This window comes from Armigeres subalbatus, chromosome 3, assembly GCF_024139115.2.
Source record: "Armigeres subalbatus isolate Guangzhou_Male chromosome 3, GZ_Asu_2, whole genome shotgun sequence".
NCBI classification, from domain to species: domain Eukaryota; kingdom Metazoa; phylum Arthropoda; class Insecta; order Diptera; family Culicidae; genus Armigeres; species Armigeres subalbatus.
The window spans coordinates 157,724,881-157,748,705 of NC_085141.1; the positions used below are offsets into that span (position 1 = coordinate 157,724,881).

A 23,825-nucleotide genomic window follows, 5' to 3' on the forward strand; every position below is an offset into this window, starting at 1 on the left:
CTAAGATTAAATTACTATGTCTGAAACTTGATTATGCATATGTACAACATGTGATAGATTTAGTTCGGAAAAGGTATTGGAGGGTAACCGCCCCTTCGGTGGGGTTTGATCCCACAACCCCAGTTCGCATGACAGGTGCTTTCCCTACTAAGCTACGAAGGACCTCCGTCGTCCACCGCAGCTTAGCGGGTACTGATGAAACCAAATTCCCAGCACCAGGTACCAGCCGATCTCTCGCAATACATTTTCAGAACTAACTCTCTCAAATGTATTTTTGTACACAATGTCAACCAAGTAGGATGAGTATTTAGTATTGTCCGGCTCCTACACACTTGCTTCATCAGCAACGGCGCTCAATGAAGTAGGGTTGTGTGAGGGGCGGTTACCCTCCAATACCTTTTCCGAACTAAATCTATCACATGTTGTACATATGCATAATCAAGTTTCAGACATAGTAATTAATTTCTACTCCGGGTGGCTTAATACCCGGCATATAGGCAATTAACTTTGAATGTACTGTTCTCGAGTGGCGATCTCTCTTCGCTTGTGTGGTCGTGTTGGGATCTGACGACCAAACTGGCACAACCTCACACAACCCTACTTCATTGAGCGCCGTTGCTGATGAAGCAAGTGTGTAGGAGCCGGACAATACTAAATACTCATCCTACTTGGTTGACATTGTGTACAAAAATACATTTGAGAGAGTTAGTTCTGAAAATGTATTGCGAGAGATCGGCTGGTACCTGGTGCTGGGAATTTGGTTTCATCCAGTGTTGCCACAAGTGCAGATTTATCTGGAAAGGTACAGATTTTTTAACGAATTTTGGTACAGATTCTGTACGGTACAGATTACAGAATTTCACCAAAAAATACAGATTGGTACAGATTTTCAACAAACCAAGCCTTAGAAAAGTACATTTGTTTCAGTTAATCATTCTCCGATGAAAATTATGAAAATGAAATTTTTCCAGATCAGAAAAGTAGGTGAGTTAACGATAACTTCTCATCAAACGATAATAAACACAAAATTATCATTCGAATATAAACCTTACTAATACCAACTAGGGGAACTGCTCCTTGAATTCATACCATGTACCCAAAATAGCATCATGTTATTAATAATGGAACAGATACCCTAAATGTCAACCGTATCGTTAAATATTGTTTGGCGTCTGGCTCCACGGTAGGAAGAAAAATCAGTCGAGTCAAGTACGAGACACTGAAGACGGCCTTACTGTTAAGGTTGAAATACGTATCTGTCAAAGGTACAATAAAGAATTAAATGGAATAAGTACAAACTCGTCTTATGAAAAGTCAAAAAAATAGTTCAAAACGTAACACTAACGATTAATGCTTCAAACTAAGATAAGATTTTTGAACGATTTTCACTCGCTGGCGAGTTTTTACTTAATGAAAATTCTCCCTCGACTATAAAAAACATAATTTTCTCATCTGAGCTCTGTTATAAAACAAATGTTCAAAAATACAAGTCAAAACTAGGAGTTTATATTCTATGTATTTAGTTTTACCGTCGTATAAAACTTTCGTTAGTTAAAAAGTGGCATTATAAATGTCAACCCATCTCAGTAACACTGGTGGTTCTATTATGGTTTTATAGCATACTTGAAGAGTGAATCGTTAAATAAAGGTTAAATACAACTGAACCGTTTGTTTGAGAAACTGCATAGCGACATTTTGGGCCAAAATGAGATTTTCATATATTCTGAATCCTCGTCCATAAATACGTATTCGGCCAAAAAAAAAACAAAAAACAAATGTTCAGAAATGTATAAAGAATTTTTTGTTGTTTTCTCGGAATTGTGAAAATGGATATGTGTTATTTCTCCAACAAATGATTCAACTTATTCCGATATGTTTTCATAAGAAATCATGGAAATTCAAAAAAAGCTTCTCCATGAATAAATTGGTTAACATCGCTCAATTGACTTATAATTGTTGGATATTTACGGGTAACTTTCCATACTGTCTGGTACAGATTTTGGTGCAGATTTTTCAAGTTTCTAGTACAGATGGAAAAGATTTTTGAGGCCATGGTACAGATAAAAATGTGGCAACATTGGTTTCATCAGTACCCGCTAAGCTGCGGTGGACGACGGAGGTCCTTCGTAGCTTAGTAGGGAAAGCACCTGTCATGCGAACTGGGGTTGTGGGATCAAACCCCACCGAAGGGGCGGTTACCCTCCAATACCTTTTCCGAACTAAATCTACCACATGTTGTACATATGCATAATCAAGTTTCAGACATAGTAATTAATTTCTACTCCGGGTGGCTTAATACCCGGCATATAGGCAATTAACTTTGAATGTACTGTAAGATTAAATGTTTATGTTTATGCAGTTACTAAAGTCGGTCATGTTATGTTCCTTTAACTGTAATAAAATCCAGGAAAAGTCCAATGCATTTCGGGTTAGTTGACACCTCGACCAGGTACTAATAATTATCTATAAAAAAAATTATCTTTTGGACTTCATGACAGCTGCTTTTGTTTGCTATTAGAACTTCTTTCAACGCACACTACGTGCGTTTTGTTCTATGCGGGGATTATTCTCTGCGCGTTATTTCCGCGAAGCTATCCAAATTTTTCTTTTTCTCCGTAATAAAGTCGCCTGTCTACATCTCGATATTGAGGGGACTATCGAGATAAGAAAAAATCGAGGAATGGAAGGAAAATTGGAATGGGTACTGGATCGGAAAAAGCTCGTTGCTATGAAAAACGACAACAAAACAAATGTCATATCTTGTTTTTGATATGTTTATTATTGTCCAAAGATGGTAAATTTGAATATACATACCAACAGGGAATCAATTGACTTATCCTGAAGTGTCACAAGACGGTTTTAACAATCATAATGTACTTTCTGTCATCGACGCCCTTATCGCTCGTTATTCTCTCTGACGATGAAAAACATCAAACATCATTGTCATGTGATGAAACTGAGGCTGTTCAATAACGTTGTCACCGGAGAGTATAACTGCTCACCAACAGACGTCATTCTAGTTCCAATACTTCTTAATTATGTACTCTATACTGGAGGTAAACTTTTCGAGTTTTTACAAATTACATTCGTGAAGAAAAAGATCATAGTTGACATGAATCGGAAATAACCTCACGATTTTCACAACACACTTGGAACTTCTTTGGAGCATATTTCCCAAATTTTATATATTGCCTTCTACGCATAGTTGTCCCAACTCGAGTCAATTTGTCCCACTGAAAAATGATGTTATCATCTAACGATAATGTAGGCTGGAAAACGTCTACATAAAGTGTGATCCATCTAATATTCCAAAAAAAGTGTTTGCTACGCTCATTAGATGATTTTTATTTTTATTTTTTTACAATAGGCAATGCAAAAATAGTGACTTTAGTGACCATTTTCCGAAAAATAGTGACTTAAGTAACTTTTGAATGCAAATAGTGACTTTTTAGTGACTAGACTCAAAATAGTGACCAAGTCACTAAAAAGTGACTCGCTACCAGGCCCTAGCAGCACACATGTTTCGAACAGGTTACTGAAACTGATATGTGACCAGATTTAGTCACAATCAAGTTGATGCAACCATTTTGGTCTGACTTGTGCTGCTCGGGGGCCTGCATAGGGAGATATCGAGATGTAGGAAGTTGATTGTAAATACGATAAAACTTACCACTCATATATACGCAATATAAAAACTCTTTAATTAATATTCCGGTAAACGCATCATGCCTAATTGAACGAAAAACTATGGTCATTGACACAATTAAATCATACTTCGTTATCAGCTGGTAAAATCCCAACAATCGTGATGAACAAAAAACACGGCACCTGAATGTTATAGATGACCGATCAGACAACTTTTTTTTTATTTCTCAGACTAAGGCTGAAGTGGTCTATGCAGTGCATAAAAGTCACCAGCCACGAAGTCTGCGGAGGTTCCGCGAATCGTCTTCCACCTGATCGATCCACCTTGCTCGCTACGCACCTTGACTTCTTGTGCCCGTGTGATCGTTTTCGAGAACCATTTTCACCGGGTTATTGCCCAACATTCTGGCTACATACCCAGCCCACCGCAGTGTCCCGATTTTCGCGGTGCGAACAATGGATGGATCTCCCTTCAGCTATTGCAACTCGTGGTGCATTCGCCTCCTCCATATACCGTCTTCTATATGCACCCCACTATTGATAGTATGCAACACTTTCCTCTCGATAACTCCAAGTACACTTTGGTCTTGCATGAGCATTGTTCAAGTCTCGTGTCCGTAGCGAACTACCGGTCTAATGAGCGTTTTGTCGATAATCAGTTTGGTACGGCGACGAACTTTATTTGATCGGAGCGTTTTGCGATCAGACAACATGCAGATTAATTTGCGTGCATGTTTATAAATGTTGATTATGCAAATTATTTAAATCACCCCAATTGTTGTTTATGGATAACCGAAACATATGAACGACCCAAGTAGCACACTAGTCCTGAAGCAGTTAAATTTTATATCACCACACCCAGGCATTTTAAATTTGCTGCAAAAAATCAGGGATTGTGTACAAGACTATAGAGTACTGAGTATGTTTTACTTATTTTGACATTCTAATTACAGAACACTGAAAATAGTATAAACTTTTATAATGCCAGTCGCAATACATTTCATATATTAAAAATTGTACAAAACATTTTCCTAAAAGACACAAATAATGCTGCTCCACTTGTAGCAACCATTCATCCATGATCCTTGAAATTTAGTAAATGCCGCAATAATATTTAGGAACCGAAATATGTAATTGACTTCAAATTTGAATGCACTGAACTGTTTTACGTAGTTTACGCCACAGGGTCGTGTCTTGTACATGACCTCCTGCGTATGAGGCAGAAGCGGTAGCCATATGGCCACCAAGCTCGTATCTGTTATATTAAATCCTAAGCCCCCCCCCCTCTTAGTAACCGTATAATAAAATGATATTGATTGTATATACAGGGGTTAGACAAAAAGGTTGAGATAGGTAAAAATAAGTCGAAATTCAAATCACCATAACTTTGCGTATAATAATCCGATTTTGATAAAACCAAGACCATCAGAAGCGGACACTCTTCTAGTATACTGTCCCCCTGCAAAACCTGAGATTGGTCCTTGGCCACCGGAAATGTTCCGGGTTTTCCGAAGGTATGTTCAAGATGCATTTTTTCCACTGCTTGTCATTTTATGTGACGTTTACTTTCATCATGTTTTATTCTTTCTCCGAAAACTAGAACTAATATGCTGGCCAATGGTGGCTGTAGATCGAGAATCCATCAAAACTGCCCAGAGATACGGCAATTTCCGTAAAAACGGTACCGGGAACATGATGAAATGATAACAGATCGGAATAATGCAAATATGAGTATCTAACTTCATGGCTTTGCGAGACGATGATTACAGAAGCATTTCCAGAATGATAGTGTCCACTGCCACCCTTATAGCAGGATCCATGGGCCTTCCAGGAGGGGCCGGTTTTGGCACCATCTGGAACCATGCATATATGGGTGTCAAAATTCATGTTTTACCAAGACGATGAATATAGGATCTTTATTAGAGATATATTTTGAGGACTGTAAGACTCTTTGGCCAATTTGTAACAGGTTCCGGAAGTTCTGCGAATGTTACATTTGTTCAGGGTGTATGGCCAATCCCGTATTGTTTTCACGAAAATGGCCATATCTCTGCGTATACCTAATGGATTTTCGATCTGCAGCCAGCATTGGTCAGCATATTAGTTCTAGTTTTTGGGGAAAACATAAATCATGATGGCAGTAAACGTCATATAAAATGACAAGCAGCAGAAAAAATGCATTTTTTACATACCCTCGGAAAACCCGGAACACCACCGGTGGCCAAGGACCAATCAGAGGTTTCGCATATGGCCAGTGTACTAGAAGAGTTTCCACATCCGATGGTCCCAGTTTGATTAAAATCAGATCATTCTACGCAAAAATATGCTGATTTGAACTTTGACAACTTTTTCCCTATCTCAACCTTTTTGTCTAACCCCTGTATCACAAAGAACAATGGCTCCGTAAAGTGTTATACACGCCTGAGCCTACCAAATAAACGAAATTGGAAAAAAAAATCCTAAGGCCATGAATAACCAAAAACTAACCGCGTAAAAAGCGACCCCAGCATAATACCACAAAAATAATAAATATCACTGTTAGGTAATAATTGTTGCTATATTGTCAGAATCAAAGCACTAACAAAACATTAAATTTGTTACATTTTTGTTGAGCTAAAGGTCTACTACTGCTTACAATAATACACCCAATTTCTTTAAAGAAGTTGGAATTCATTAATTCCTCGGTTATCCTGAACTTCACAGCTTTTTAAATACAACGTGATTTTTTTTCGTTGGGTTAAATTACTGTTTAATTTACACTAATGGTCTTAATCAACTACTGCAGAAAGCGAAAAATTGGATGTGACAAATAGTTTCGATACTATAAAGTTATTTTAAATTATTTATGAATATGAATATGTATTTTGAAAAATTATGTCTACATCTCTACGCCCTTCTGATCAGGTGCTAACACTTTTTTTCTTCCGATAAGATATCGCTCGATATCGTGGGATCTGAAAGCACGTCATCATCATAATCGTCAGATTTGTGTGTGGTGTGTTTCTTTGTAGTGATAAGGATACTTGCGCGCGGCTTGGCTATCATCGACGGGTTGATTATCATCTCTCGGAAGGGCATCCACCACACCACCTACGCTATCAGACGCTATGTCTCAGCTTGTCTATGGCAGTGACACAGCACAGACTGCCATAATCCTTAACGGGTGTATGTTGGAATTGGCTTATGTAAGAGCCAGAATTAGGATGGCATTAAAGAAGAGATTCGTCGATAACCTTAATTATGTCATAAATAATAATTAAAATTTCTGTTAGAGAATGTTGGTGATTTTCACCTATATTTGATTCAATTAAAGAAAATGACATATTCTTGCTATTTTGTCATGGGTTTCAGTAAAATATTTCTGACACAAATAAAAAACTGTCAACCAATCAATATGATGAGTTGCGATCTATTCAACGCCTATGCTTTCCCAGTAACAGTCAATTAAAGTCATATAGATAAGCCAAAAATGAGACTGACGTGTTCCAATGAATTAAGTCTTGTCATCAATAATAAGATATGAACATTTGCGTTGAGGGCAATACACTAATTATGGAAAGGAGTTCTCTGGATTTTCAAACCCTCCTCCCATGATGTTTTTATTTAAAGCATATACAGGGTCGCCTAAGCCCTTACATAATTAGTAAGACCGTATATAGGTTAAACATATGTTATATGGCCGCAATAATTTTTCTATAAACTACTAATGAATAAAAATTTACATTCGCATCATGTCAATGCATATCCAACTTACCTCCTCCACTGTCAGGGGCAACGTTACTCGACTGCAACGAAAGAGAAGAGAAAAAAAAATGTTTTAATTTCAAATTATATTACACCGGCCAGGAGCAACATTCTGTTTATTATCCTCGAGTTACGTATTCAATGCCATCAAAATTTGGAATTTTTACGTACGCGCAAGTACATAGTCTATATGTCAACCCTGTGAGTGAAGCAATTTCATGCTAGCATAATGATTAAGGATGGTTGACTACCTAATTCAATTTTGAAATGTTGTTAAGTGAAGATGCTTTGCTATTACTTCTATTATTCATTCATTGTAAAGGCAGCGCACAATATTTTGGCGTTTTCCATTGTCATATCATGCCAAATAAAGCCGAAATGACATTCGCATTATTTCACTGATATTGACATCTGTTGACTGTCTTCCTATCGGTACCCCCTGTGGATCTTCGTCTACATAACAAGACGTCCGTCGGTTAAACTTTGTCACATACCGTATACCAGAACTGCAGCTAATGAGTGTCGTGTCTGATTACAGTTGAAGCCGCATGTGCATGAAGCTATTACTTTGTTTATTGGTGTACTACCTAATGATAACGTTCTTAGTACAACAAATCGGTTTTGTGTCGATAAGTCGGCAACGATGCGGGAATTATCAAAATGCATGAAACCGAACACATTAAAATGTTTTCCATTCGATACAAAATTGTTTGTAATGTAAGCAAATGGGAATTTCAAAGTAACTGTCTGAGGACTAAATTTAAAAATGTCCACTTTTCTAATCAGGGTTGTGCAATGGGTTTTACAATATCTCTAATCTCTAATCAAAATAATCTGATTTATCGTGAAATATCACATTAATCGAACGTGACTGCTTTCCAGAGTGCAAAAACATCTCCAGCTGGAAAGGGAGAATAGTCTCCGTCTGATTACATTACATCATAACAGATTGAAACAATCTATCGGAGCACCGGTAAGTCAACGAAGAAAAGATCTAATTATATATACAGGGGTTAGACAAAAAGGTTGAGATAGGTAAAATTACGTCAAAATTCAAATCAACATAACTTCGCGTAGAATAATACGATTTTGATAAAACCCGGACCATAAGAAGCGGACACTCTTCTAGTATACTGCCTCCTTACAAAACCAGAGATTGGTACTTGACCACCGGAGATGTTCCGGGTTTTCCGAGGGTATGTTCAAAATGCATTTTTTCCACTGCTTGTCATTTTATTTGACGTTTACTTTTATACTGTTTTATGCTCTCTCCAAAAACTAGAACTAATATGCCGACCAATGGTGGCTGTAGATCGAGAATCCATCAAAACTACGCAGAGATATGGCCATTTCCGTAAAAACGGCTCCGGGAACATGATGAAATGATAACAGACCGGAATAATGCAAATATGAGTATCTAACTTCATGGCTTTGCGAGACAATGATTGCAGAAACATTTACAGAATAATAGAGTCCACTGCCACACTTATAGCAGGTTCCAAGGGCCTTCCAGGAGGTGCCGGTTTTGACACCATCTGGAACCATGCATATATGGGTGTCAAAATTCATGTTTTCCCAAGACAATGAATATAGGATCTTTATTAAAAATACATTTTGAGGACTGTATGACTCTCTGGCCAATTTGTAACGGGTTCCGGGTTTTCTGCGAAAGTGACATTTGTTCAGGGTGTATGGCCCAGCCAGTACCGTTTTCACGAAAAAAGCCATATCTCTGCTTATACCTAACGGATTTTCGATCTGCAGCCAGCATTGGTCAGCATATTAGTTATAGTTTCTGGGGAATGCATAAAACATTATGCGAGTAAACGTCACATAAAATGACAAGCAGAAGAAAAAATACATTTTTGACATACCCTCGGAAAACCCGGAACATCTCCGGTGGCCAAAGACCAATCTGAAGTTTTGCATAAGGACAGTCTAGAAGAGTTTCCGCTTCCGATGATCCTGGTTTCATCAAAATCGGACTATTCTACACAAAGTTATGCTGATTTGAACTTCGACAAAATTTTGCCTATCTTAACTTTTTTGTCTAACCCCTGTAGAATAAAACAAACGATTAGATATGGACACGCGATTATAACGCATGGAAATTCTTTGCTGTATGTTTGTTTTGTGCTGTTAAGGTATGCAAAAATGACATAAATATTTGTTGTGACTTCTGTTTACTGTATCGTAGTTTTGTCAGTTATATCTTTTAGTATGCTGAATATTTTACATTACTACAACAATTATTGATAAGTTTAAGTATCGCCCTCACCAGGATTGTTCATACTACGTTTCATTTGAGATATAAGTAATTGAAAAAAAGTTTGTGATGTTCAACAAATGGTACCTACTACAGAAAAGAACAACAAGCGTTTAAGTGTTATGAGCAAAGTTCTTCACAGTAATAAACCTCGACAGCCCATTAATACACCAGCAGCTGAACCTGAACTGCAAAAGACAGATAAAAACATAGAAGGCCCAGCCACCTGCAGACGAGAAGCTATGAGACATGAACGGCAGTGCACCATTTAAGTTGAGAATGATTTGTAACAACAAGTGGCTCGGATGGCGCTACTTTGCCATTGACCTTCGGCTATGATGCTAGCAATGATACAAGCTGTGCCGGTTCGCGGAAAACATGGAGTCATCGTTCGATGTGAATATCACTGCCAAGAGAGATCTTGAAGATTTGAGATGACGATGACGATTGGGATTAGTTATTTTAGTGATCTAAACTTCGCTGGCATGAAAAAAATCTCACCTTACTTGATTGACCGAATTGTTCGCACAAGCTATCTTGTAACTCAAAAAATAATATTGGTTGCATTTCAGCAATAGGAAGAAAAAATATTTTAGAAGTAATCAATACTCGACCACTAGCTACTATTACTCAGCCACGACGTAATCAAATTATTGCATGACTACTACTAATGATGTAGGTACAAACATTGAAGTCATCTGGTTGGAAGGCGGCTGAGTAATATAGGTCGTGGCTGAGAATATCAATAATGTTCCAAATAATGTTCTTGTCGTGACCGGTGCCAACCAGACTTCACCAGTTAAAATTCATAAATCCCACTGGGAATTTTGCTCTTGGAAACTGATTTTTCGCACTTGGTAGAGTATCACTGGTATTGTGATTTACGCGACATACATTCAAACACTCATTTGGCCAGTATTTCGGCACTCGAGTGTTAACGAACCGAATCACCCCCATTCATTTTTGCTGAAATGTAGTCTCAGTAAAAAGAATGGTTCCTTACCTTGTACACATACAAATAGTGTCTTCGGTTATGGGCCTAGCTGCCTATTTCGCTTTATGTTTCGTTTATCTCTTGTATTTTTTTCTGTATGTTAATGCAGTGAATTGTTTATATTTTATGTTATTTTTTTTCTTTTCTTTCTAAAAATTCCTTCAAAGGATTATCTATACACTGGAATTATTTTAGTTTGAAATTATATCAAGTGTCATCTTCTACCGTTCTCGTTACTTTGTCAATATTTGTACTTTTTTTTTCGGAGTCCATTTCCAGGAGGCTCAACTGAGCTCTTTGGTGTGGGGGTAGTTGGTGGGCCATTAAAAAAAATAAATAAAAAGAACATCAAGAGGAGCTTGCTGAAACTTCGAAAGTCGATGCTGGACGCCAAGCTGGAGAGGGCGGTCGGAACGGCCAAGTGTAGTCCCGTGAAATCTGTGGAGTCGAGGTCTACCCAGACTGAGGCCCAAGGATTCGCGGACTCGGGCAAGGTCGAATCGACCGAGGGCGTGCCAGCGAAGACGGTGGTGCCAATGTCTACCCAGACTGAGGCTCAAGTATTTGCGGGCACGTCAGGGGTGACTGCTCCAACGGAGCAGACACAAAAACGGGGAAGACAGTCTCCAGGGGATGAGCTCCCTGGGGCGGGCTCCAAAACGCGGAGGGTTACTACCCCGAACAAGGGTAGTGGGGCTGAGAAGCTGAACCCCGGCCAGGTACCTCCAAAACCGGGGGAGGAAGGACATGGAAAGGTCCGTCCACCCAGGAAAGACGGTGGTAAGGGGTTACGGCAGGCTGAGAGCTCTCAGCCGCACCAGACCAGGGAAATAGAGGGGGATGACGCCTCCTGGACCCTGGTCAAGAACAAGAGGAAACCGAAGACGTCAAGGGCCGAAAAAAAGGCCCAGGCGAATGAGGGTAGCAAGAAGTGTAGGGTAGGCACCAATCGCTCCAGGGGCCACATCAAAACGGACGAGGGTAAGTACTCGGACGTCTTGAAGGCGATGAGGAGTGACGTCAAGCTCGGTGAACTCGGCGCCGACGTACGTCGAATAAGACGTACCCGGATGGGCGAGATGATCATCGAGCTGAAGCGGGGCGTCTCGCAAAAGGGCGCCGCTTACAAGAAGTTGGCGGAGGAAGTCCTAGGCGAGACGGTCATGGTGAGGGCACTCACGACGGAGGTGGACCTATGGGTTAAAGACCTGGACGAGATCACCGAAATCGAAGAGCTCGTCACGGCACTGCGGCGACAGTGTGAAGTGGAGACGCCCACCGCAGCCGTTCGGCTACGGAAAGGTCCAGCAACCCGAAGTTTGCTTCAAGTGCCTGGAACCGGGGCACAAGCAATGGGACTGACAGCAGCAAGCTCTGCCGACGCTGCGGATTGAAGGGACATAAGGCACAATGCTGCACGAACCCTCCCAATTGTTTGATTTGTTCCAGCAAAGCTGTGAACAGCAAGCACCCCATGGGGGGTTCGAAGTGCCCGGCGTTTAAGCGTAAAATCACAGCGCAGGTAACGCAGCTGGCTTGCTCGGCTTCGCCCGAGTGTTTGGTGTGCGCAGGTTTAGAGGAAACGGCGGAACGCGTGTTGTTCGTGTGCCCACGTTTTCGCGCAATGCGTGACCACATGCTTGCCACATGTGGTCTGGACACTACCCCGGACAACCTAGTTCGGAGGATGTGTAAAGATGAAGGGGGGCCGTTTTATCGGCTATCGTCCAAATCGTCTCGGAGCTACACAGAAGGTGGCGCGTGGACTCAAGGATGGCTAGTTCAGGCGCAAATAAGAGGTGGTCCAAGCGATCGGAGTCGGCTTCATGGGTCATACCTGTGGTCATGCTCTGTGGTCGAACTCGATCCTTTTATCGAACAAGTAACCGCGCGAAGAACAACATGGTATCGTGGCTTTCGCGGCGTTGGTCAACCGGGCGGGTTCCGAGCCCGAGGACGGAAAGGGGTCCTCGTCAAGGCTGGGGCAGGCGTAGATACCGCGTCGGCAAGTCCCTCCGTGTGTTGGCGAATAGACCCTATCGCAGAGAGGTCAATTTGGGGTGCACGCGGCATCATCATTCTTGATACCAGTCGTGCAGAGGGAAGCAGGCGCGAAGTCGCCCCTTCCCACCTAAGGCCATCTGGAAAGCCGACAATGCGCTGGCACGATACCATGGTGTTCTTCTAAAAAAGCGAGTCACGATGTTCGATGCTGCAAGGACACGCAGCTAACCTCGAGGGTGCGTCGTGCACTGGCCCCCCTTTGAAGCATTACTTTTTGGTTGTACCGAAGGGACTATGGGCTTGGCGGCAATGGAAACGGTTTAGCGGGTCGGGGATGTAGTCCTCCCTTCCTCGTTTGCTGTTGGAGGTGGTCCCTAACCCCGCACTTCCTGGACAACCCAGGATGTCTGTTGAGCATATTCCCCCTCCATTGCTTGGGAAGAAAAAGAAGAAAAAAATTACAGATATCACCTCAAATCGTCGAGCTGAGTCGATTGGTATATAACACTATGGGTCTCCGAGATTAGAAAGACGAAAGTTGAATTATTATCTTCACCAGATGCTACCGGCTTTTGTCAAAGCGAATTGGCTCTGATTAAGTATCCTAGCAAACTGCAAGTTTTACATTACCCTGATATGCCGTATACGTCAAGTGTCAAAAGTTATGAAGAATGGTCCTCAACCGGACACATTGCCTTACATATTTGAAATGACAAAAAATGCACCAACACAAAAGTAGGTTTGTATGCTTAAAATCAAGTAAATTCCATTGACTTTTAAAAATGTAGAAACTAAATAGTTAGTGAATATTTGTTTTGTTTACACCCGCGTTCACTAACACATTTGTTTTTGAAAATTTTCCCCAAAAATACGCAAAATCCTGTCCCATTGTTTCCTATTCAAAATTGTCCCTATATTTTCTGTTGAAAATTGACCGGATATCGGCTTAGAAGTTATGGCCAAAATACCTTTTTTTCATACAAAAAGTGCGTAGAAATTTCTCACTCGAAAGAAAAGAGAAAAGGCACCATCACCGCTAGGTGGATTAATCTGGGTTTTTAGTATGCCTAATGCACCTAATGCACGAGGGCCCTCTTTACCCGTGCCGTAAGACGCGCGGCTACAAAGCAAGACCATGCTGAGGGTGGCTGGGTTCGATTCCCGGTGCCGATCTAGATCATTTTCGGTTTGGAAATTGTCTCGACTTCCCTGGGCATAAAAGTATCATCGTGTTAGCCTCATGATATACGAATGCAAAAATAGTAACCTGACTAAGAAACCTCGCAGTTAATAACTCTGGAAGTGCTTAATGAACACTAAGATACGAGGCGGCTCTGTCCCAGTGGGGGATGTAATGCCAATAATGAGAAGAAGAAGAATACACAAGATAAGCACAAACACCACTGGGTAAATAAATCAGGGTTTTTATTGTGAAGATACATAACTACCATACACAATATAAAAACATTCTTTTTTGTAAAACTGTTATTTACAACAGGCTCTATGGTGGAAAACCATATTATCTAATGTTATTCTCAAGTGAGCTACAATTAACATTCATTTCATCGTAATGTTGAAATAATTTTTATTGTAATTTTTTATTAGGGATAATATTCATTACCTTGAAATCAAGCATCCCCCCAATTGATTTCTGATGATACCATTTCCCATTATTAATAAAGATTTCAAAAGAAAACATGATTATCAGTAGTGTTCACAGTGTTACCGTATCAATGCTAGAAATATAAAAATACAGAAAAAAAACCAGATCAATCCACCTAGCGTTACGTTGGTGGTGCCTTTCTCGCGCAATTAAATAATAAGAAAAACACATAAGAGAGGTCGAAATAACACTTAGGGGGATAGATTTTACTTTTTCCATCAATTCATATATATTTGCGGTCATTTGAATGCATTGCTGCAATCCTTGAAAAAAAAAATTTCGTTTTTGCAAATTTTTTTCCCAAGAGGAGACCCTTGGCAGAAAAACCATGTTTTTTTAATAACTTTGGAACGCAATGACCGATCGGGCCAATTTTCAATAGGAAACAACTAGACCGCAATCCGCCGTCGACTGCAACTTGTTGCGAGCAAATCGAATAATGCTAAGTACCAAAAAGTGTGTCTCACATTTTTGTACACACACACACATACACACACACATACAGACATCACCTCAATTCGTCGAACTGAGTCGATTGGTATATAACACTAAGGGTCTCCGAGCCTACTATCAAAAGTTCGGGTTTGGAGTGATCCTATAGCCTTTACGTATACTTTGTATACGAGAAAGGCAAAACTATCCTGTTGTGTTTATTGTAGTATTTTTTAATTGCTCAAGGTCCATAATCAATGAGAAAATTTATGACCGGCAGATCTTTTTTCTTTCTGCTTGCGAAAATTGCACAGCCGACTGCTGAGAATAAGCGCCGTAATATTATCTGAGGAGTAGAGAAAATCGATCGGTTGGTCAGAGCACACACTGCTTTCGAAGTTTTCCCGGCATGGAATAGGAGTATGTATATTGGGATGGCGTCGGCTTCCAGGGGTTGTGGGTATCATCTCAATTGATAACAATTAGCCAATGAAAAAGTGGATCTAAATCGACCAATAGCACAATCTTGCAAATCGAATAATCCTGTTGCAAGTCTAGCCATGATAGAGGAAACCTCCATGCTTGTTTTCTAATAATATAGGGGAAAATACCAATTTTAAACAATCTAAGACGTTCGCCAAATTGACTCAAATGAATAATTAGTCCAAAACACGTCCTTCTTAGCCATGCGGTAAGATACTAAATATAAGAGGACATTTCTTTTATAGCATAATAAAATAACGAGCTCGGTGGTCTAGTGGCTACCGCTTCTGTCTTATATGCAGGAGGTCGTGGGTTCAATTCCAGGCTCATCCGTTTCCTTCTTTGTATTTCTATCTTTATTCTTTCTGTGTTTTACGTTCTATCACAACGATTCCTACTGTTATAACCATCCACACAATCCCAAAAACCTCCCGTGGCACCTATGAGAAGTCGTAGAGTTCTCTGCATCTTACTTAAGTAGGTGTCCAACTAATCATCCTTCCTCTTCCTCGGCATTCGCAAGGACGTGGCCAGGACAGATCTCAACTATTGGAGAGTGCATTGCTTCCATCTAAGAGATAGTGATTAGTCCCAAATCAATATCTGTGGTAACGGATGAAAGTTATGCTACTCTCATACAATAGTCTTGGCTTGTACCATCTATGAATTTGTGCGAATTGCTCATTGCTAATGCTATTTTTGTTATAGCATAATAATTTCTATTGTTCACAAGGAAAATGCTTTCATTGACAACCAGACATTAAATTTGAACTCTGTTAATGTATTGGTGCGATTTTCTGTTTGTAATTATCACTTAAATTTTCAGATCGCACTCTTATCTGACCGATACTGCCGATCTGCAAGACAAAGAGAACTTCTACAGTCAACTCAATGCCGTCGTAGATAGAATTCCGAAGGGTGATATCAAGATCTGTTTGGGCGACTTCAATGCGAAGATCGGATCCGACAACTCGAACCATGAGCGCATTATGGGACGCCATGGTCTCGGAGAAATGAGCGAAAACGGAGAGCTGTTCGCAGAATTTTGTGGTTATAACGACATGGTGATCGGGGGATCGCTCTTCCCTCATCGACCGGTTCACAAGGTCACGTGGGTCTCCCGTGATGGCTTTACAGAAAATCAAATCGACCACATCTGCATCAGCCGAAAATGGAAACGGAGCCTTCTTGATGTACGGAATAAACGTAGTGCCGATATCGCGTCTGATCATCACCTCCTCATCGGCGAAATACGCCTGCGCATTGCGCGGATTCGTTGGCAGGAGGAAAGAGTTGGACGACGATTCAACACACGCCGACTGGAAGATGCCACGGTGAAACGGTCCTTCGTTGAAGAACTGGAGACGCGTGCTGCAGATATTCCGGAAGGTGGCAGCGTGGAAGACCAATGGACCGCCATCAAGAATGCCTTCATCGCCACCAGCGAGAACAATCTGGGCGAACTACGCACCCAGAGAAAACAATGGATCACCGATGAGACCTGGAGGAAGATAGAGGAGCGAAGAGAAGCCAAAGCCGCGATAGAGCGATCGAAAACCAGAGGAGCCAAAGTCTTAGCCCGTCAACGATACGCGGCTCTTGAGAAGGAAGTAAAACGCTCATGTCGACGGGACAAGCGAGCGTGGGCAGACTCTCTGGCCGACGAAGGAGAGAGAGCCGCCGCAACCGGGGACATTCGCCTCCTCTACGATATCTCACGACGCTTAAGCGGGGCGAAGATGAATGCAACGATGCCTGTGAAAGACGCGAATGATCAGTTATTGACCGACCCAACTGACCAGCTGAAACGCTGGTTCGAGCACTTCGAACAACTTTTCAAGTGCCAACCAGGGAACCACCACCTCGGCATGATCTGCCTAGTATTCGGCGTATAACACGTGTCAATACCGAAGCTCCATTACTGCTAGAGATTCAAACAGCCATCCAAAGCATGAAATCGAATAAAGCCCCAGGGTCGACCGCATATCAGCCGAGATGCTCAAAGCTGACCCCATGACATCCGCTCAACTACTGCATCGTTTATTTCGTAATATCTGGGACACCGCAACTTTCCCGGTCGACTGGATGCAAGGTATCTTAGTGAAGGTGCCCAAAAAGGGTGACCTGACTGTATGCGATAACTGGCGAGGCATTATGTTGCTGTGTACCGTTCTCAAAGTTCTGTGCAAAATTATCCTAGCCCGGATTCAGGAGAAGATCGATGCGACTCTCCGGCGGCAGCAAGCCGGATTCCGTGCCGGAAGATCCTGTGTGGACCATATTGTCACGCTCCGCATCATTTTGGAGCAGGTCAACGAATTCCAAGAGTCCCTTTACTTGGTATTCATTGACTACGAAATAGCTTTCGTCCGTCTCAATCACGAGAATATGTGGGGCGCCCTGAGACGCAAGGGGGTTCCTGAGAAAATCATCGGCCTCATCGAAGCACAGTACGAGGCCTTTTCGTGTAGAGTGCTGCACAATGGGGTCCTGTCCGACCCTATGCGGGTCGTAGCTGGTGTGAGGCAAGGATGTATTCTATCACCGTTACTGTTCCTCATCGTAATCGATGAGATTCTGGTAGATGCGATTGACCGTGAACCAAACCGCGGGCTGTTATGGCAGCCTATAACCATGGAGCACCTAAACGACTTCGAATTGGCGGATGACGTTGCACTCCTCGCGCAACGGCGCTCTGATATGCAGAGTAAGCTCAACGACCTTGCCGATCGCTCCTCCTCGGCAGGATTAGTCATCAACGTCAACAAAACCAAATCGTTGGATGTAAACACGGTAACTCCTTCCAGTTTCACAGTAGCCGGGCAACCAGTGGAGAATGTTGAAAGCTTCCAATATCTTGGTAGCCAAATGGCGTCAGACGGCGGTACCAAGATCGACATAGGCGCACGGATCAAGAAAGCAAGGGCTGCCTTTGCGAGTTTAAGAAATATCTGGAAAAACAGGCAGATAAGTGAACGCACCAAAATACGAATTTTCAACTCTAACGTGAAATCTGTGCTGTTATACGCTAGCGAACGGCTGCAGGTGTTCATTAACAGATGCCTGCGCTGTATAATTCGGGCCTGGTGGCCTCACAATTGGATCTCAAACAACGAGCTCCATCGTCATTGTCACCAGAGGTCGATAACAACAGAAATTCGGGATCGGAAGTGGGGCTGGGTCGGCCACACTCCACGTAGGGGCGGAAACGAAATCTGTAAGCAAGCATTAGACTGGAACCCAGCGGGACATCGCAGCAGAGGCAGACCCAGAGGCTCATGGCGGCGAAGCCTCAATAAAGAAATAAAAGAAGTCGACCGAAATCTAACCTGGCAACAGGTTAAAGCGATAGCCGGGCAACTGGAACTTTTGCTTGCTTTTTCAACTTAGTATTCTAATAGCATTTCCTCAATTATTACACCCGATTCTTCTTTTACACGGGGGATGCGTGCCGTGTAAAAAAAAACGTGTTAAAAAATCGTGCTATTTCGAGAAACCGTGCAAAAGCGGGTTATTTTGAGAACCCGTGTACGATCCGTGTTAAAAAAAAGTGTGAAAATAATCAGTGTAAAAAATGAATCGGGTCTAATTGAAAGCTTTTCTATGCTAACATTGCATGAGTAGGGGTACCTGGGGTAATATGCACCCCCGAGATAAAACGGCCATTTGGCATTTTTAGCGGTGTTCCAGGAATATTTTCATGTTTACTACTGAATTGGTAGTTCGAGATCCGAACTACATGCGCTGTAGTGAATACTCTGGTCAAACTGCAAAAAGTGTACTCAAAAATGCCAAAGGGTCGTTTTGCCCCAGGGGTGTATATTTCCCCAGTTTTCTCTATGAACCTCATGTGGCAAGTAAATGGATAAACTATTCCCACGGTTTCGAAAAAGTTTCCAGCTTGATCACATTCTAGACCGGACCATCGAATTCGCCATCTCCGGATTGGCCATCCCACGCCTTTGCTTGCAAGGCTACTGGAGGAGACCCCCAATCCATTTCAAAGTAATGTAATCAGCGTTAATGCCGGATAAAAACTATTATATTTTAACTAATTTCACCTAAATGTAAAGATGAATGCCAAGGCCGCAATCTTGATCGTAGTCTGCACTAAAACCAAATCGCGAATCCTCTCGTGTGGTATCGATTTAGCGTGTGCTTAATATGTTCAAAAATACATGTTCACGCTTTATTCCGAAGCCGGCAATGAAATCTATAGTTATATTCATTTCGCGTTTTCATTTTCCAAAATTATGCAAATATTCAATATATTTGTTCTTTTTAGTGAACTGATACAGTGGTGAACATTTGAAATTTGTTCTGACATACATCACAAAGAGGGAAAAAGGACGATCCAAAACAGTTAGTATAAGTAAGCTATTCGTGTGCTGCTTTCTTCGCAATGCAATATTGGCAAGGATTTCGAAGGTACACAAGTGTTTTAACTTTTAATTCTTCAAATATTTCAACTTCAATGCAAAAACCATATTCAAACGAAAGTCTGTATTTTAAATCGTGTGTTTGGATCTAATTTACGTGCATAAGTGGTGTATTTTAATAAAATTATGCAAATGTTGCTAGGACTGCTAACAAAAGTTGCACCTGACAATGCTAAATATTGTATAAAGGTACTTAATTATTTCGGTTTAACCACTTTTTAACGGATCCTTTATCGATCAAATTAGATATATAGAATTCAATATTCAAATAATTTCACTTGTTCTTAAAAAGAAAAATCAAAACGCAAGATATACATTGCAGTAGCTAATTCCGACGGCAGGAAATGGGTGACATTCCATTGGGAGCTTTGTGCAATCAAGGCAAAAACACTGACCTAGTTTATTCCACCCAGGCGTAACCGAGGCTGATGGCAATGAATGGTGAGCATTTTATAACTCGAAAACAAAAAGTGTCGACCTAATGTGATCCTAATGGTGCAGAGTTTTTGCTAATTGCATACATGAGCGACTTCAGGTGTGTACATTTTTTTGCAATTACTGGGGGTCTATTGATTGCCGCTTCTTACTTTTAAGTGGAAAAAATAAACAGAACTAATAAACTTCGCACGACACCATCTGCTTTTAGAGTGCTGTCAGCAACATTAAGACTTCCAGGTTAAACAACGGGCGCTGTTTCACAATCCGGGGGATTTGTGAAATTAACATGAATATAAGGGCGCACAAATGGAAAGCAGCCAGAAGAAGCTTTGCATAAGCGAATTAACAACCGTAGCAACAGGTTCGCATGAACGTGAGGGAAAACTCCAGAGCGAACACAACGCACATAAAAACACGACATTATCCTTCAACAGCAGATCTGTACGTGGATGTGATGCTGCACGCGGCAAAGTGAAGGCAAGATAATACGACACTGACAATTCTAAGGGATCATCAAAAGGGACAACATAATCCAACAAATAAAAATTCATATTTTTGTGTCAGTACAGGTGAATGAAACATAGAATAGTATGAATGAAGCTCATATAAAGTGTATATTTGAGTGTATTATTTTCTTACCATAGTACATAAACTATCGCTAGTAATCGATAACAGTGAAAAAAAACCAAAATTATCCAATTTCTATATATCAATCGACTGAGATCGACGAATTGCGGTGATGTCTGTACAGATGTATATATGTATTAACAAGATTTTTTCTTTAAAAAAAAAGACAAGAACACTGTATTTGACCAGAGGTCGTAAAGACTGAACATTTAATATCTAGCATGAGATAACGGACACATAACACCCAGTGGACCAGTTGGAAATTCGATCACGAAAAGTTTCCTCCTTACCGGGCAGGAATCGAACGCACACTCCATAGCCCATGCGTCTAGATACTTGACGTCGCTAATCACACGGTCACGAAGTCCACGATGTATGTATGTGCGCAAAAAACTCATTAATGTTTAAGCACTTATCATTCACCAATTTGCAAGCAACAAGTTGTGTTTAACAAGGTTTGCCGATGCTCAAGGATGCTCGTTTTAGTTTTCTTATTTGCTACTAGCAGACCCGACAAACTTCATTTCGCCTAAAATTGATTTATTCTCTGTTTAGTTCTCGAGTTATGCCAACGCCAGTCGATTAATGAGGGTTTTGTTTTTTAAAAATTCATCAGAGTACAATATATATTTTATAGAAATGTACAGATAAATCAGAATCTGTGTCAAAAGGTCGAAGGTCAAAAGGTCGAAAGGACAAAAGGTCGAAAGGACAAAAAGCCAGAAGGAAAAAATGTTGAAAGGACAAAAGATCGAAAGGACAAAAGACCGAAAGGACAAAAGGCCAAAAGGATAAAAGGTCGAAAAAACAAAAGGTCGAAAGGACAAAATGTCGAAAGTCAAAAATTGAAAGGAAAAAAGGTCGAAAGTTAAAAAAATTAAAGGAAAAAAGGTCGAAAGTCAGAAAATCAAAGGACAAAAGGTTGAAATGACAAAAGGTTGAAATGACAAAAGGTTGAAATGACAAAAGGTTGAAATGACAAAAGGTCGAACGAAAAAGAGGGTCGAAAAATAACAGAAGGTTGAATGAAAAACAGGTCAAAAATCAATTTTGAAATCTGAACAATTTAAAAATACAAAAAAAAATATCCCGTCTGAAAGCGGTCTTGGGCTTTAGAGGGTTACTAGTTGACTTCAAAATGAAACACAAACGTTTACAAATCACATAAGGGAGCGTCCATAAATTACGGGAGAGGGGGAGTTGAGCGAAGTGTGACGATCCATACAAAATTTTTAGATGTTTCCTACAAAAAGTGAGACATAGGGGAGAGGGGGTGTTGAAAATGCCCAATTTTTGCGTTACGTAATTAATGGATCTTCCCTAACGCAAATTTTGGCAATTCCATACCCCTCCCAACTTCACAGTGTAACGTAACGGTTTCTAATAATAAAAATAAATGTATTATATTCGTTTATAGTTACTTAAAAACAAATTTTTTGAACAAAAATGTATCATCTTTTGAGCACATAAAAATAAAATTACTGTCATTAGAAAATGTATGTTAAGCTAAAATGATATGTTTTGAATGTTCATTTTGATGAAAATGAGTGAAAACTATTTTCAGGAATTACAATTAAAGTTAATAAAGCCTAGCAATACTTTGATAAAAATATTGATTTGACAATACACATCTGAAGAACACCCTATGTTTTAGCAAAAGGAAAATTCTAGAATGAAATGTATTCAGGTGTTTTTGGTATTTCATATGCAGTATAAAAATGCGAAACTCGAAAGAATAGGTTATGAATAAAAGAAAGAAAAAAATCAACAATGAAAATAAGGTTAAACACAAATTAATATTAATGTGCGCAATTCAACAAGCCTTTGATTAAAAGAAGGAAAAAATCAACAATAAAATATAGTCAGGTGAAACACAAATAAATATAAATATGTGAATCTCAAAAGAACGGCATTTGACTAAAAGAATTCAACAATCAAATATTATCAGATAGAACGTTAATAAACATAAATGTGCAAAAGAATGATTGATTAACACTCGACATTTTGCCTAATTTTCTCGACCTTCGACCTTTTGACCTTCGAGTTTTTGATCTTCGACCTTTTGTCCAACAGCCGCAATTTCTATCTTTGTGTACTTTCGACCTTTTGTCCTTTGACTTTTTTACTTTCGAGCTTTTGTCCTTCAACGTTTTTACTTTCGACCTTTTGTCCTTTCGGCCTTTTGACCTTCGACCTTTTGTTCCTTCGACCTTTTGACCCTTCGGCTGTTTGTCCTTTCGACCTTATGACTCAGATTTTTTGTTTCGATCTTTTATCCCTTCGACCTTTTGACCCCTCGACCTTTTGTCCTTTCGACCTTTTGACCTTCGACCTTTTGGCTTAGATTTTTTGTTTCGACCTTTTGATCTTCGACCTTTTGACCTTAGACCTTTTGTACTTCGACCTTTTGGCTCAGATTTTTTGTTTCGATCTTTTGTCCTTTCGACCTTTTAACCCTTCGACCTTTTGTCCTACAACCGATAAATCCATTCAACAATAGAAAGTTAACATTTTAGACGCCTATGTGTAACATAAAGTTAGATTGCTTGGGAACTCTGAAATTATTCTTCAGGCAAGCCAAGTATTCAAAGACTACACAACATGTTGCTATACTGTTACATTCTCACGCAGAAAATTGACGATACAGTCATCTGGCGTTGATTTTCCGTACTGAACCATGTGATAACACCATATTGCAGCATACATGTTTGCACCTTGCTTATGAATCTCCTCACATCAAAGAAGTGAACGATAGTGAAGCCTAGCCACGTGTTCAATGCTGTTATCACATTTCAAAAAGTATCGCTGTTTTATTGATTAACGTTTATCTTTCTACGAAGTCAAATCAACTGAAATATGACTGCCTGATCAAAAAAAATCTTCCGCATATCTCTCTCTGATGTAATCCACTTTTCCGCATGAGAATCAGAGTCGCTGCAACGAATAAAAATCACACCATCAAGTGCCAACAATTCATGGAAGACGGCGGCATTGTACTCGACAAAGGCACCAAAGCGGACGACACAGTGATCCTTGTCGCTTTGCTTCGACCACGTCAGTCAGTGTAAAGTACTCACATAGATAGGTACA

The 23,825-nt window shown here is 40.5% G+C and overlaps 1 protein-coding gene across 2 annotated transcripts in view; it reads right to left on the minus strand.

Moving 5' to 3' along the window:
* LOC134220768 (phosphatidylinositol transfer protein alpha isoform) overlaps window positions 1-23,825 on the minus strand; it is a 74,356-nt gene that overhangs the window by 27,505 nt on the left and 23,026 nt on the right. For both annotated transcript variants that reach the window (XM_062699873.1, XM_062699872.1), the window contains exon 2: window positions 7,400-7,430. In XM_062699873.1, coding sequence (XP_062555857.1) covers window positions 7,400-7,430 — 31 coding nt within the window. The remainder of the gene's footprint in view (window positions 1-7,399; window positions 7,431-23,825) is intronic.